Source organism: Eupeodes corollae, chromosome 1 (genome assembly GCF_945859685.1).
Source record: "Eupeodes corollae chromosome 1, idEupCoro1.1, whole genome shotgun sequence".
Lineage (NCBI taxonomy): Eukaryota > Metazoa > Arthropoda > Insecta > Diptera > Syrphidae > Eupeodes > Eupeodes corollae.
In genome coordinates, this window is record NC_079147.1 from 172751675 (window position 1) to 172767580 (window position 15906).

The window sequence follows — 15906 nt, forward strand, 5'->3', positions numbered from 1 at the left end:
TTTCCCAGAACATCCAACTTCTCTCGGTAGCGTTGTTCGTCCTCCAGGAATTGCTTTTGATTTGGATTCAGAATCGGAGTGACTTTTGATATTTTTCCTGTCCCCCAGAAGGCCATATTGATTATGACTAATTTAATTCATGAGGGAGGCTTTTTATAGGCTCGAAATAAAATATTCACTAATGACTTTGGGTAAATATGGAACGCCTTTTAACACTCAAACAAAAACAAGGGTGCAACTCAAAGTTTTCAAGGATACCTAACCGACGCGAAAATAAATAATACATGAAGTAAAACAATTCGAATTTTATAAAAAAATGTAAATTGTTTATTAATAACATTTTTAAAAGTTAAATTACAACATTTTCGACCCGAAATTCGTTACTTGGAAGATATTAAGCTTTTTTTTGCAAACCATAATATTTCAAGTGAACACTCATGCATTGTCGTATATGGTGTTGGATTTAATTGACTATTTTTAATAATTTGTTTGTTTTAAATAAGTAAGTTTTATAATTAAGCTTAAAAATAAGTTAAAGTGCAATTATACAATAATACATTTTAAATGGAAACGTTGTTCTTTTTTTTTCTAAGTGGATCGGGCCTATCACGAAATCCATCGTAATCGTAAACTTTTACAAATTCCTACAAACCGTATTTAGAAATCCGGTGTTAATGCAAATTTTTTTCCACTCCAAACGTATTTGGTCAGTAATTTTTTTGGAATTCGGAATAGTTTCCGACTACAATGAAATTCGTTATATGGCTGATATCAATGAGCTAAAAATTAAAAAAAAAAAAAAAACAATTTATAGAAAAATACATGTAACAACTATGGATACATTTATAACACATTTTCTCTTTCTTTCTTTTGCTTATAAAATAATACTTAAAATAAAAATTATTATTCACATTTAAAATTTTAGCTTAAAGTGCAAATTAAATAAATATATTTTAATAAAGTATTATTCTTATTATTTTCTTCATTAGTACAGGTTGTTGTTATTAGATAGTTCCAAATTTTAAGTTTAAATAAGCAAATTTACTCTTTTTAAGTTTTGGATTAAAAAAAAGGTACTTTGTCGTTTTATTTTCTTATCATTTCAAGGATTTTACAGAAGTACATAGATGCTAGTCGTTTTTTTTTCTGTGAGAAATATGCTTGTTTTTTCATGTCGCCTGTAATAAGTTGTATCAAGAATACATAATATAATCATTCATTTTAAATTAAATTAAAAATAAGAATTATAAAAAAGTCCTATTGCCTCGAATCGTTTTCTTTTTGCCAATTATGCTGGTACTGCTCCACATGAATAACAACAATTTTGTTGATAATATTCGTAGCTGCATAGTTTGGCCTTTACCGCCAGATGGCAGTCATTGAATTCATCAATACACGTTGGAGCAATGTCATTTTGTATGAGATCTACTCGAGGCTCTGCAATAATTCTCGGCTCATTAAAAATTGTATGTGATGTAATTTAAATTAAGTTTTAATTGAAAAAACGAACTCACCACTGCATGCAAATGTATTACAACTGCGATATATTGGCTCCCTTTTAGAGTAACGACATTTAATGGATTCTGTAAGGGTATTTTCGGTCTCGTTGACTTCAAGGCATTTCACACTGCGTCTTTGAGTTCCGCCATCGCAAGATTTTGTACACTGAAATATTTGCAATTTTTGTTTTGTAAATTTAATATTACAATTTCTAGGGTAAAAATAAGTAAGGTAAACAAATGGGGTGGACTGGATACCTTTTGATTTTTTTTTTTTTTCAAGAGCTATAATAGTTAATATATGTACATACATACATAGATATGTATGTACATATGTAAATGTTTTGGTTTTTGTTTTGATACACTAATTATTGAAATTATTTTCGCAAACCAAATGTGTCAAATTTAACCCAATTGATGTATTTTTTAAATAAGAAAAACTAAGAAAACTTTTAAAAATACTTTTTTTTAACAAAACTACCCTAAAATTGAGAACATACCTCACTCCACTCTGAATAATGCCACTTGGCAGAACAATACTCAACATCACCAAGACTGCACTTCTGCGTTGATTCAGGCTTAAGTTCCGCCTTACAATCCTCATTATCAACTATGAGCTGATTTTGTATACAAAGCACTTGTCTAGATTTCGTTAAATTAAAACAGCTACCAGTGCAATTTGACCAGGGTCCAGCAAACCATTCCCCCATCACGCACTCAATTTCGTTTTCACAGGGCCTAGTTGTATCAGGTGTAAATCTGAAGTCACATCTCTCAGTATTCGATTTTGAGCGATCACAATAGATTGAGCGGTATTCAATTCCTGGTCCACAAGATGCCGAACAATGATTATTCCAATCTGAGAACAACCAAATTCCGGCCTTGTCTTTATCGGCAACTATCACTTTTTGGTTATTTGGCACCGTCAAATTTCCTGATAATGGATTCTGAAGACGACCGTTGTATAGCCTGTGCCGATGGTGATTTCTTCGTCGACTCATTTTCGGACAGTCACAAGGTTTTTTAGTTTGTGGTTCTTCCTCCAAACAGGCAACATTATTCACTTGAATCACTATACCGGTCGCCAATTCTTGAACACAACCTATTTCGCGTTGTCGAATACCTTCACCCTGTTGGCATTTGCAATCACCCCATTCTTCCAATCTCCAAAACGCCGGACACGGCTGGGTGTTACATCGTAGGAGATTCTCGTTTAAAACCGGCTTTTCTGAATGACTACAACGACGTTGTGAGAAATATCTAGTTGGATTCTCGCGAGCGCATCGAATTACAGGTATTTGAGTTCCACCGCCACAAGACTTACTGCATGGGCTGAAACCCACAACTTTCCAATTAAATTTACGCTTTCGTGTTGGACGGCCGGGTACAGCGTCTGCTTCGTTGCCAGATTTCATATTCATATCGCTTTCCACAGAAACCTCATTTTCTTCGGAATCGGAGCCTATTGGCAAAAGGTATTCGTACTTGATTCCAGGATTCACATCTCTAGAATAGACCTGGCGAAATAAAATGGATTTGATTTGATTGAAATATTAAACAGGCATCCATCTTTAATGGAGCTCACCATAAGTTCTAACATTTCCCTTATGGGTCCTGTGCAAGTTATCCATTCTGTTACTCCCTCACCGTCTTGAAGACCATCGATTCTTCGATAGTCAAACACTGCTCCAGCTGCATCATAAGCTCCATTTGAAGATTCCGTATTATCTCCATTAAAAAGGTACTTCTGCTCTGTACTTGTAGTCCTTAGCACTAAAAACAAAACTTAGACCAATCTCATTCTTTTCTATTTGCTATACAAAATTTCACCTAACAAATTTATGCTATTTTTCAATTCAGTAATAGAAATATTTGAAGCTCCTGCTGGAATTGTTGCAACGTGAACATAAGCATCTTCTGGCAATGGATTTCGGGTGAAAATTCCAGTTATAGATCGACAAATTAAACCCCCACAGCTCACAGTGCCACTATTGGCTGATAGTCCAGTTATTACACCACTGCTTTGAATTGCCTGAAAAAATGCGGGTGATTTAAAAGAATTTGAAATTTCATATTGAAAAAAATACATATTTTTTACCCTCATCGATGAACTTACCAGCAGCACAAAAATAAATCGATTTAATATTAATACAATCATTGTTTTCGAAAAATCCATAACACTTTAAATTAATATTTGTCTTCAATGGCCGAATAAAACATTATTTTTTAGATCTAAGGCTCTTCTCTTTTTCATGTATTTTGTTCTTGGTCGATATTGAAGTCTATGAGTAGAATTTTTTTATTTTCGATTGAAGTCAAATCTAAAATCCAAAGAATCTACGCGTATTAAGTAAATAACCCTTAACCTTGAGTTATATATATAATCTACTAATACCCATGCAGACAAACATTTAAAACGATATCTAGATTCGTGCGGTTGGTCGATAACAGTATACTGCAAACGTTTTAATTGTAACAACTTGACTGGGAAAAGATCCATGAAAGAGCACACATATTTGTCCATATATCTTACGGATATTGCGCCGCACTGATAGCTGAAGAAAAAATACACATTACACCATTTATAAGAAGCCTAACTCTGTACCTCAATTGCCAAGAAATATCTTCAAATCGAAAAGGAAGAAAATAAAACATATTCACATCAGAGATAAACATGTCGAGATTAAGTCAAAACAAACATTTTAGTTCTCACTTTCGCGGCATCATGATTCTGTCTGAGGCATAATTTACCTGTTTTCCTAAGAATCCCGGTTGCCACGTTGAATCTAACTTTGTTTTGAATAATTAACTACATTTTACTACTAACACATGGGAAAAATATTTATAAAAATAACACCAAAAATGAATATTGCTACTTTTTTAATTATGTAAAATTTTCGATAACTTACGAATGTAAACACAGAAACACAAATTTGGTAAAAAGTCAAAATAAAATAATTACAAAATAGCGATAACTGGCGATTAAAAAAATCAAAAACTGAAATGTATGTTCGTAAATTCAATCTCCAAAAACCAAAAGTCTTGCATACCGAAGAAAAATCTCAGCCTCCGCAACAAAAATAAAAGCTTATTTATTAAATAAAGAAAATGATTTAAAAATTATAACTTAGTTTTATGTTTTAAGTTTTCAGAAATTTTTTTTGTTAGGAATTAGGGTTCTCTGTTATTTGGGTTGTCATTCCAAAATGAAGAGAGACATATTTTTTATTAGTAATGTTCTCCCTAGTGGCAACAATATAGACAATAGGGTTGTTAATGTATACATATTTAGTAATATAACTTGTAAAATTCTGGACATTTACCTATAACTATGGTATTTACCTCGTGGATATGCATTAAAAAGCTACCGCAGTTTAAAATTTTAGATTTTTTTAGAGATTAGATAAACAAAATACCTACGTTACAGGTTGGAAAATGAAAAAACGGTGTGTGAGATGCGCGCTTAAGAACTCAACTGCACGATTACGGTTTCGAGATTATAGAAAAAACTTAATACAAAGCTTGAAGAGCGGGATTTATGACTTGTTGTTTGATTTAACAAGAGTTATGTATGGTAGATACATACCATAGATTTATTTTTCTTTACCTCTAAGACTGTGTTTAGTTAAGGTTCAACGGTTGTGCAGCTACATGTGCATTAGACGAGGAAGATTACAGATATGGGAAGGTTGCTTTAAGCTGAACATTTGTTTCCTAGTTAACAATATTTGAATAATCTTTAATAGATCAATTTGCCGACAGAAGCAAAGCTCTTTTGGTTAAATTTCTTAGGTCTGACTTAGGCAAAACATTAACTCACTATGTGCTTGAGTTCAGACAAATTTAGATAAAAAATTATATATTTTAATTTTATATTGTGTCGATAGTCATCGACTTAAGGTTTTATCTTATAAAGGTACAACAGCATCTAACTGATGAGCAAAACTGTCCCTTACCTTGTCGAAATGCATTGAACTAAAAGTCGCAAAATAACGATTGTAATTAAATGTTTAAATGTCACCCAAACAATCTATTTAATTCCGACAACCACTTACCTCAGAGCACATGATATATTATGTTTACATTTGTGTTGAAAACAGAAATGTACCTAGGTTTTCCAGTTATGTTCGATATTTTTTGGAATAAAAGATGTGTCGATTTATTGTTTATATCGTTTCTTGTTGACCACTTTAAATTCAACAAATCACACCCATTACGAAATAACTACCAGTTTAAAATTAATAACAATAGTTCTATGAATATGATTAGTACATCCTTGATAACGTTCTTCATTCGATTCTTGAATTCAAGAACCAATTACCAACTATAATATTTTTTAATTCTCATTTTCCCTGTAAATCGAACATAAATTTCAATATTCAAGTGTGCATATGACATTTTATGATGTTCAAATGGTAGACATGTGCATTCAAGAGGACACAAGCATCCAAAGGTTGTTCTCAAACCCACCTCTGTCTATCAACTCCTACTCTCACCACCCCGCGGTGAACATCGGGTGCCTAGAACCTCAACTGGAGATTGGGTTCCAACCCCAGTGGAGAGTTTTTGGGGGTAGCAAACGAGAGGTGCTTCCACTAAGGCACCTCTCCTTATCCAGGCGGCGAATTCTCGAGATGGAATCAACGGTGGCGTCTACAGTTCCAGTAACGTTGAACTACTTAGTCAACACCTTATAGGGCTTTTTCGACATATTCGGAGCCCAGGCCTGTAAGGAGCGGTTTATCCTGCTCCCCTTTCTTGGAGTTATACTAAGGATCTGGCCCTTCAGGGTTGTGCCGTCGGGGTGACTTCCTGGCCACGTAAAAATACCTTTAGTTGCGAAGTTCACTGTTGACAAACCACGCAAACGAAATAAGGACAACGAACTTCGGATCTGTACGTGGAATGTTAGGTCCCTTAACAGACGACGTGCAGCCGACCAATTAGCGGAAGCCCTAAACTGCTGCAAGGCAGATATTACCGCCATCCAAGAAGTGCGGGCCGGGCAAACGCAAACTAAAAGACTGCGATATCTACTACGGCGACTGCTACCGAGAACAAAGACAGCGTCTATTTGGGTGTGGATTTGTTGTTGGAACTAGACACAGGCAAAAAGTCTTGAGTTTCAACAGTGTGAGCGAGCGAGCGCATCACAACAATCCGCATTAAAGCTAAATTCGCCAACATAAGCCTAATATGCCCTGGCTATGACATTAAAATTGTCTTAGGAGATTTTAAATTCCAAGCTAGAAAGAGAAGACATCTTTGGTGGCATAATCGGGAGATACAGCCTGCACGACACTACCTCCGACAACGGATTCAGTCTGGTCGATTTCGCTGCGGGACGAGACGTTCTGATAGCTAGTACGCAGTTCACACATCTTAATATCCACAAGGGGACATGGAAATCTCCTGATCAATCAAACGTCAACCAGATTGACCACATTGCGATCGACGCACGACACTTCTCTACTATACAGGTTATCCGAACATTCCGAGAGGCCAACATTGATTCGGACCATTACCTCGTTGTAGCGAAGGTACGACTACGGATATCCCGATCCAGGCCAAAAGAAGGAAGTACTGTGAGAAGATTCGAAGTTAGACGACTACAATCGCAAGAGACTGCCATGTCCTTTTCCGATCGAGTCTCTAATAACCTCTTAAAGAGTCCTATGCTACCTGCATTAAGCATTGAAAATAATTGGCAACATTGCCTTGCAGCCATCAGAGATGCCGCTAGGCTTCACACGGCCACCACAGCGAAACCCCTGGTTTGACGACGAATGCCGGCAAGCGCACGCAGCGAAACAAGAGGCATACAAAACGGCGCTGCACAAAAGGACTAGAGCTGCTCGCGAGCTCTACGAGCAGAAGAGGAGAGAGGAACACCGGCTTCTTAGATGGAAAAAAAGAGAGCATGAGAAGCGCGCGATCGAGGAGATAGAGGGATGTCACAACAGGAATGAAGTTCGTAAATTTTACCAAAAGGTAAAAAAAAAACTCCCAAGGGTCCCAGCCACGAACCGAAGCCTGTAAAGACTATCAGGGGAACATTGTGGTAAAACCGCAGTCGATGCTGAGAATATGGAAAGATCACTTCTCCAAATTATATAACGGCGATGACGAACTGATTTCCGCTGTAAGGGAGATTGAACCACTCAACTCGGCGACGCAGATCAACAATTCCGCCTACCCGACCTTGACGAAGTGAAGATAGCTATATCTAAACTTAAGTCAAACAAAGCTGCTGGAGCTGACGGCATCGCTGGCGAACTATTCAAAGCAGCAGGCGATGACTTGGTACGGAGCATGCACCAACTCATCTGCAAAATATGGTCGGAAGAAAGCATGCTCGATGAGTGGAATCTTAGCATAGTGTGCCCGATACTTTAGAAAGGAGACCCTCTAAACTGCGCCAACTACAGGTGCATCAGTCTCCTTAACATTGCGTATAAGATCCTCTCTGCCGTATTATGTGAACGTCTGAAGCCATTCGTCTACAACCTGATTGGTCCTTATCAGTGTGGCTTCAGACCAGGAAAGTCCACTATCGACCAAATATTCACACTACGGCAGATCTTGCAAAAAACCCAGGAGCTTCAAATCGATACCCCCCACCTATTTATCGATTTTAAAGCCGCGAATGACAGCTTCTATAGGGAAGAGCTCTACCGAACAATGTCTAGTTTTGGCATCTCTGTCAAACTTATCCGTTTGTGCAGAATGACGATGGAGAATGCACGCTGCTCTTTCAAGGGAAGAATTTACCGATTCATTTGATGTCAAAAAAGGTTTTAGACAAGGCGATGCACTGTCATGCGACTTCTTCAACATCGTTCTGGAAAGAATTGTGCAAAACTCAACCGTCAACACTAGAGGCACAATCTTCCGAAGGTCTATCCAATTACTCGGATACGCAGATTATATTGACATAATTGGAAGATCAAAGCGTGATGTCAGTGGAGAGCATTGCGACGGAAGCGAAGAAGATGGGTTTAGTGGTTAATGAGGGCAAGAGCAAGTATTTGCTGTCATCAAAAAATTACACTGAACAACGACGTCTTGGACAAAACGTCACCATGGACAGCTATAACTTTGAGGTAGTTAAGGACTTTGTCTACCTAGGCACCGCTATTAATGCAGACAACGGCAGTAGCGCTGAAATTAAACGAAGAATAACTCTTGCAAATCGCTGCTTCTTTGGACTTAGAAGGCAATTGAGAAATAAAGTCCTCTATCGAGCATCTAAAATCAAAATCTGTAAGACACTCATCATCCCGGTTTTCATTTATGGCGCTGAGGTCTGGACATGGCCAAAGAAAGATGAGAGCGTCTTAGGATGCTTCGAGAGAAAAATTCTTCGTGTGATTTTTGGTCCCGTATGCATAGATGGAGAATGGAGGAGAAAATATAACGACGAACTGTACGGGCTGTACAACGACATTGACCTAGTTAGCAGAATTAAAGTCCAACGGCTTAGATGGCTAGGTCATGTAGAGCGAATGGAAATCAACGCTCGAGTCCGGAAGGTATTCGAATCCAATCCCGAGGGACGGCGCGGCGTAGTAGAGGAAGACTACGACTCATGTGGCGCACCCAGGTGGGAGAGGAGGTCAACCAACTTCGCGTGCGAAACTGGAGACAGCTAGCTAGGGACCGAGCTGGCTGGGGACGCATGTTGGTTGAGGCCCAGGTCCGCCCGGACTGTAGCGCCACCTTAAGTAAGTAAGTATATGACATTTTATTTTGCAATTAATTGTGACGCTGTGGTTATTGTGGTTATTTTTACGCTGATTTAAGTCCTATTTTTCTGACAAAATTATAAGTCTAACAAAAACAGATTTCAAACCACTGATAAATGATTTATTTTATGTATATTGCATGATATGAACTTTATTTAAAAAAAGAAGTTACTTTAAGTGCTTTGAGCAAAAGATTCTCAGAAGTCAATCTATATTTAGCAATTATTGATTTTTATGATTTAACTTTTTTGCCAAGTCGGTTAAGGTGACCACTGAGAAATTTATTTCATACAGAAATGAAACTTAGTTTGAATTATAATATCAGAAATAAGCTGTCCTTTAAATTTGATTTCATCACTTAAAAAATTTATTTTAATTGGTTAAGAAAACTTTAGTGCTATATACAAAATTTGTTTAAAGTATACAACTTATTAAATTAATTTTATTTCATTAATTTATTCAAATTTTACAGCTTCTTCAGTTTTGTGTTTCAGACACATGTTTTCAATGATGATAACCAATGATAGCTATAACTAATAGCTTCTTAAGATGGTTTATTGGGTAAGCCATCTTTTATTATCACCTTGCGTGCATTGTGTGTAAAATGTGAACACAGATACAGCCATTCATTCAAAAGTGTGCATTGTTTGATAGAGATAATTTGTCTCACAAATTTGAAGTCATCTTGCAAACGGTAAGAACATCCCAGTCATCTAACAAACTACAAACATTTAGTCTTGTAAATTGATATGATGATTTGGCTATTACACACAAAAGGTGTCACAAAAACGGCCTCACAAGTGCAAATATTTCCCCTTGTCAATTTAAAAACTCACTGCATACTATTTTGGCAGCAAATATGATGATAATATTACTGCATAGGTTGGAAATAAAAGGATAATTCTCAACTCAATGAAATAAAAAGATCTTTTGATTATTTTATAGTATTTATGTGCTTATATTTTTTAAAATTTTTTTTTAATATTTTAATCCCTCTCTTAAAAAATTAATTTTGCATGATCTTTTAAGGGTCCCTATACCAGTTTCTAGTATCCTAGAATTGTTTGAAAGAGCCCACTCATACATATATTTGCATATATGTATATTTGCACGTTTTTGAAAGTTTTGAAAACCGAATCCCATCATTCCTAACAAAAATTGTCTTATACATTTGTATAATTTTGGCATAATGATTTGCAAATTTGAATGCCTTATTTTAAAGTTAAAAATTCATTTTCATTAAGCGGTCACTGATACCAACTTAACTTCTCATTTAGTCAAGATAAACATTTAATAGATTTACTTAAATGAAGGTACATTAACCTTTGCATCAAAGTTAAAAATACGTACATAATATTTCTTTGAGGTTACTTTAAAAGCAAAAGGGTTTGAATTAAAAAAAAAACTAGTGACTGTAAATATTAATGTTATTAGCCCTAAGATATCCCCGATAAATTGAAATTCACCCAAAGATCATTCCACAGTCTACACACACATACGATTTCGATGTCTTCTGTGAAAAAGTCTTACGACTTTGTCAAAGCAAATTCATAAGCCTCTTCGACTTCGAAAAGCGAAAACAATCTGTGTAACCGATTCACTTCACTGATGGTTACAATAGCTAACATTCTATAAAAGCAAACATAAAATCAATAAAAGCACTCCGACCATAGAGGAAAGCGCAACTAAAAACAACTAATGCATCCAAAACATTTCAGTGGTGCAGATATACATAACTCAACTCAATCCTCTTCTTTCAGCTAAGTGCGAATAAAAAACTCAGATGCAGAGGATTGTATGCAAATTGCACATCACGTTGACGTTGGTTTGCCGATAAAATGTACTTTTCACTCTCTTCGTTAAAACTGGGCCACTATCAGCTCAACGAGATACAGCGGCGGACTGCCATTCCATTTGTTACCACCGACACCGATCATATATTTTCTCAGCAGCTGTAGCTGCTCGCTAGACTCCCCTCTTTCAAGCAATAACTCGAAATCATTCAATATAATGGTATAATTACAATTGCGGCACGTTGCAATGTTTTTCATTGATTATTTTGCATGAAATTCTATCTGCAAAATCATTTTATCTGTCAAACGGCTTTTAATCTTATTGGCGGTCGGAAGAACCCCCTTCGACGCTCGCATTGTTTTCCACATACAACATCAACGGTAGCATCCGTCAACGTGAATTCTATTTTACTGGCAGAGTAGCAGCAAATTAAATTGCAAGGAACATAATGAATGTATATACTTACAGCTTGTACCTCGTTACACCTGCCAATGTTGCGTTGATGAAACACGGCGTGCAACATTAAACTGAGCGCACACTCCGCACATTAGCTTTCAGCACCCCATTGAGAGGAGGAGGATCAATAAAGAAATCAGTGGTATATTTTGCAGCCGCAGCTCAGCCAGCATTTCAAATAGATGTATACGCGATAAACGTTTGACTTGCTGCGCAGTGCAACGCTCATCACAGTTGGCCGGCGACAGCGGTGGCCCGGGGCAGTGAAACGCGGCGCTAAGCTACTTAATTCAGCTTTTGGCAACGGCGGCGGCGGCTTTCCGGTTGATGAATGACGAATAAGAAACCGTGAAATTTGATATGCAAAACGAATGCGTTATAAATAAAACAATGCAAATAAGACTGGGGTGTGAATAAGTGCGTATACGTCGTGTGCATTTTAAGAAGTTTCGGTTTTTGATACACGCAAAAGTTGTTGAAAAAAATTTAATCAATGGAAAAATTAGGCAAATTGCATTCCATTTGAGCAATTTTTTAATAGTTGCAAAATAGAAATTCATATCCAACACCATCTAAAAACCGAACTTGTTTTGCAATGGTTTTTCTACACAATAGCTGTATGAAAAGCGGTGTTCTTTGAACAGTATTATGTGTTTTTTTTTTAAATAAACCTTTTAGACATTTGCATTCAGATAATTTATGATAAATTGGACGTGTCGTTATGGTTACCAAAAATGCTGACAATTCTTTCATGAAGATCAAACAACAAATGGCAAACAATATTGGGTACCGACTAAGAAAAGAACTATTGATTAAACAATGACAATAAAAAAGGGAAAATGGTTTCATAGATTAGGTACTAGCAGATAATGTCTCGGAACAATCGCTCACTCTCGGTCGCTGCTCAAATCCAACACAACATAAAACAAAGGTATTTAAAAGCCAACATTTAACCGTGGCTGCTTCTGTATTCGACCGCGGCCCTTCAAGAACTCACCTATGGATCCGAACAGCGTTCGAGAGAAAAGAAAAAAATATAAGGAGTTTTGAAATGTAGTCCTATCGTTTCTTGATGAGATTTCAAGGTAACCAAAGAAACAAACAAAATTATAAGTAGCAGAGATCCTTGTTTATAAAAATACTTTTTTTCTAAATTTAATGCATATATATAATATGTTAGAACAGAGTAAACAAAAAAAATTACATATGTATTTAAATTTAGTTTAGTGCATTTTTTAAAATTTGTTTGTAAGATATTTTTTTTTGAATTAGTAACGGAAAGTGTCTCCGACACTCTTCCTTATATTTATTAATGATCTTTTGTCTAAATTATTTCCCTGATCACCGCACCCTCAGCTTTTCATATTATTTCTTAGATTCTCGTCCTTGTTCTTCGAATGTGGACTACCAACATCAGCGTTTGATCTCCTCATTAAATTCTGATATTAACAGCATTGTCTAATATGGGGAATTAAAAACCGTAAAGAATTTAATGCTTCGAAAACTCAATGCTGTCAACCACACAATAAATCAAGAGGGAACGAAAGTTTATAATCTCGACCGAAACTACAGAAATAATGAACCGGGTAGAAATATCACGCTCTTTGGGCTAAACTGAACGCATCGTGGGAATCCTTTGATAACGTGGACAGCGAGATAAGAGATAATTATCCGCAAGCAAAAGAACATGAATATTTCACCAAAGGATAGTGTGCCGTAGTGAAGAATGTGTTTGAGTGAACAAAAGATTACACCATCAAGAAGTTTAGTGATGAGGATTCTTAGAAACCTTATAATGCTATAGAAAAGACCACAGCAGTAAATCCTCAGCCCAAACAACTAAAAGAGGATTTAGGGCCAACAGCAGTCAAGCCCCTAGCAGGCCTTCAAAGGAACTCTCCAGTGTAGCACCAAATACTTAATCTCTCAGCAGGACTGATAGTAAACCCCACCTCAAACGAGCCTTAACGAAACCACAAGTCAATCGCCTCAAGTAAAGTCAAGTGCAATCTAGCTACAATTGATATTCCGGAATTCGACGGTAGTTATCTTAATTGGCCTCAGTTCTTCGACTTGCATCAGAAAATGGTGCAAAAAAACTTTACTTCTTGAAACCAACGTCAATGTCGATGCCCATAACCTGATTTAACATTTTCTGCTAAGTATAGAAATTATGAGTTTACATGAAATACCCTTGTTGGAATGTTCAACAATAAGAGATTGTTGTTAGATAGATAGATATTTTTATTTCATAGATAATACAAATTTGTTTACATAAATAGTGTGTTTCTAGTATACAGCTTAGACAGAGAGACGATAGTTTATCTATCTTACTATTGAAAAATATTTGTGAAAATGGATAGGCTATAATAAGTAAAAAAAAATAGTTTGATTAAGGGAAAACTATAAACAAAAACCTTCAAAAAACAAACAAATAATAATAATAATAACAAACAAATAATAATAATAATAACAATAGCTGATAAGGGTGGGTACAACAATGAACCAATCCCCTATAGAATCGCGTATAACCACCCGATCGTGTGAACTAAAATAGGTCATTTGTGCTACGGCCAAGTGACACAAATTCTACAAAGTTAAATCCCGTTCTATTATGCACCTATAGAATAAATCTCTAACATTGCTTGTAAGCAACCTGATGGGTAACTATAAAAAGAAAATGCGACTTACCAACGATGACATATGTAAAGGCTGAAGTGATGAGGAAAGCACGAAGACACAGCCCACTTCGAATGTAACTTCCCAGCGCTAAGCCACACTAGAAGTAAACTCTGAGGCAGATAATTCGTCAAAGGCGATAGCGTCATCAATCACCAGCCCATTTACCTAAACTAACTGATGGTATAACTTTTTTGATAAATATTTTTAATCTATAAATCTGTAAAGAACACATTTGTTCAATAGTAACCTCCGTCTTAGTTAATTCAGTGGATTTTTATCGGCGAACCTAGTGTATTTAAAACTACAAAAATCTATAATCGAATTTACTATTCAATTGATTCTCAATGTTATTCGTTTAAGTGCTGAAATGTAAATGTTTTCTATATAAACACTTGTACTTTCTTCAAATTTTTAAAATAAGTTCTTGTCGAATACAACTATTTTACTTACAACATCAAGACCATGCCCTATAATATATTTATTTTATTTTATAAATAAATACCTTTAACACTATTTAATGAGAAAAAACCTGAAAATTATCATCCATAAATTCGATCAAATATTTACTCAATCGATTTTGTTATAAGCAAAAACAACAAATAATCATTAAGTGCTTCCAAGCTTCTCGAGTCTCAAGCACTCGAGAAATCTTAAGAAATTATATTGCCGTCGTAAAACTGAATAAACAAATAATAATATAAATTTGATTTTTTGAGCAAACATAACAAGCTTGAGCGCATTATCAACATAATTTCAGTGAGCTGGCAACAATACTTAAGTTCTTTTTTTATGATCGTTAAAAAATAATCGATAAAGTCTTAAAGTTTAAACGAAAAAATCGGAAACGAATTTTTATTAGTAATTATTCTTCAATTCAAACAATAATTACATAAAGCAACACCCATTGGCGGATCCAAAGGGGGTGGGGGGCATACGTGTCATGACCCCCCCTGGAAGATTATTTATTTTTAATTTTCTCTTGAAATCGTATTGCGTTAATGGATATGATTTTAAACTTTGTTGCTTAAAGTACTTCTTTTATCCAGCACTATTCCAATCGCTCAGAACAAATTCATCAATTTTTTACCAATACACGATTCAGGGTTAAGGTCAAATGACCTATAAAGCTCATACAGTTTAGTTGCATAAGTAAAGATTCCATCCTAAGATTTGTTAGTAATTTAATGATATTCACAAAAAAGCAGTCCGCTGTCAAAAATAAATAAAATTTTTGTTTTCTCACAACTTAGTAATGCTTTAAATTATTTTTATAAGATTTAAAAAAAAAAGTTCTTAAGAAGCAAACTTGATTAAAAATTGAGTCTGAAAAAAATACGTCAAACAAGGCAACAAATTCTTCCTAACGTATTCTGTATCAGATTTTCTGGCGAACATTCTCATTGTCTGGGTTTCTGCATTTTTATTTTTGTAGCGTTCTTGAGAAATGCTGAACAAGAACAGAATATATTATTTTTGTCTAAAGCTACGTATCAACACAATTTTTAACATTTTTGCGTGAATTGCACCAAGAACGCTCTAAACTATTGAAATTTAGCTCTTAAATATGACATATTTAGAATCCTGTTGGAATTTTGGAATACTTATATATCTAGGGATTCTTCCAAATTAAAAAGTTAGACCATATCTTGCTGCACTATAATCTAACTAAAGTTGTCTCTTTACCCCTTGAAATATGTAAATGTAAGGTTAAGATACCTATTATGTTATTT

At 35.5% G+C, this 15906-nt stretch overlaps 2 protein-coding genes across 8 annotated transcripts in view; both read right to left on the bottom strand.

Moving 5' to 3' along the window:
- Window positions 1-15906, bottom strand: part of LOC129953996 (lysosomal alpha-mannosidase-like) — a 424309-nt gene that overhangs the window by 43080 nt on the left and 365323 nt on the right. The window lies entirely within an intron of this gene.
- LOC129953997 (thrombospondin type-1 domain-containing protein 4) overlaps window positions 305-15906 on the bottom strand; it is a 53996-nt gene continuing 38394 nt past the window's right edge. For 4 of the 7 annotated variants that reach the window (XM_056067581.1, XM_056067582.1, XM_056067580.1 and 1 more), the window contains 5 exons: window positions 3330-3531; window positions 3085-3272; window positions 2000-3016; window positions 1515-1665; window positions 305-1437 (listed from right to left, as the gene is read on the bottom strand). In XM_056067581.1, coding sequence (XP_055923556.1) covers window positions 1289-1437; window positions 1515-1665; window positions 2000-3016; window positions 3085-3272; window positions 3330-3531 — 1707 coding nt within the window. In that variant the 3' untranslated portion in view covers window positions 305-1288. Of the gene's footprint in view, window positions 1438-1514; window positions 1666-1999; window positions 3017-3084; window positions 3273-3329; window positions 3532-3615; window positions 3821-15906 lie in introns of all 7 variants that reach the window. The other 3 variants (XM_056067584.1, XM_056067585.1, XM_056067583.1) reach the window with 2 other exon arrangements.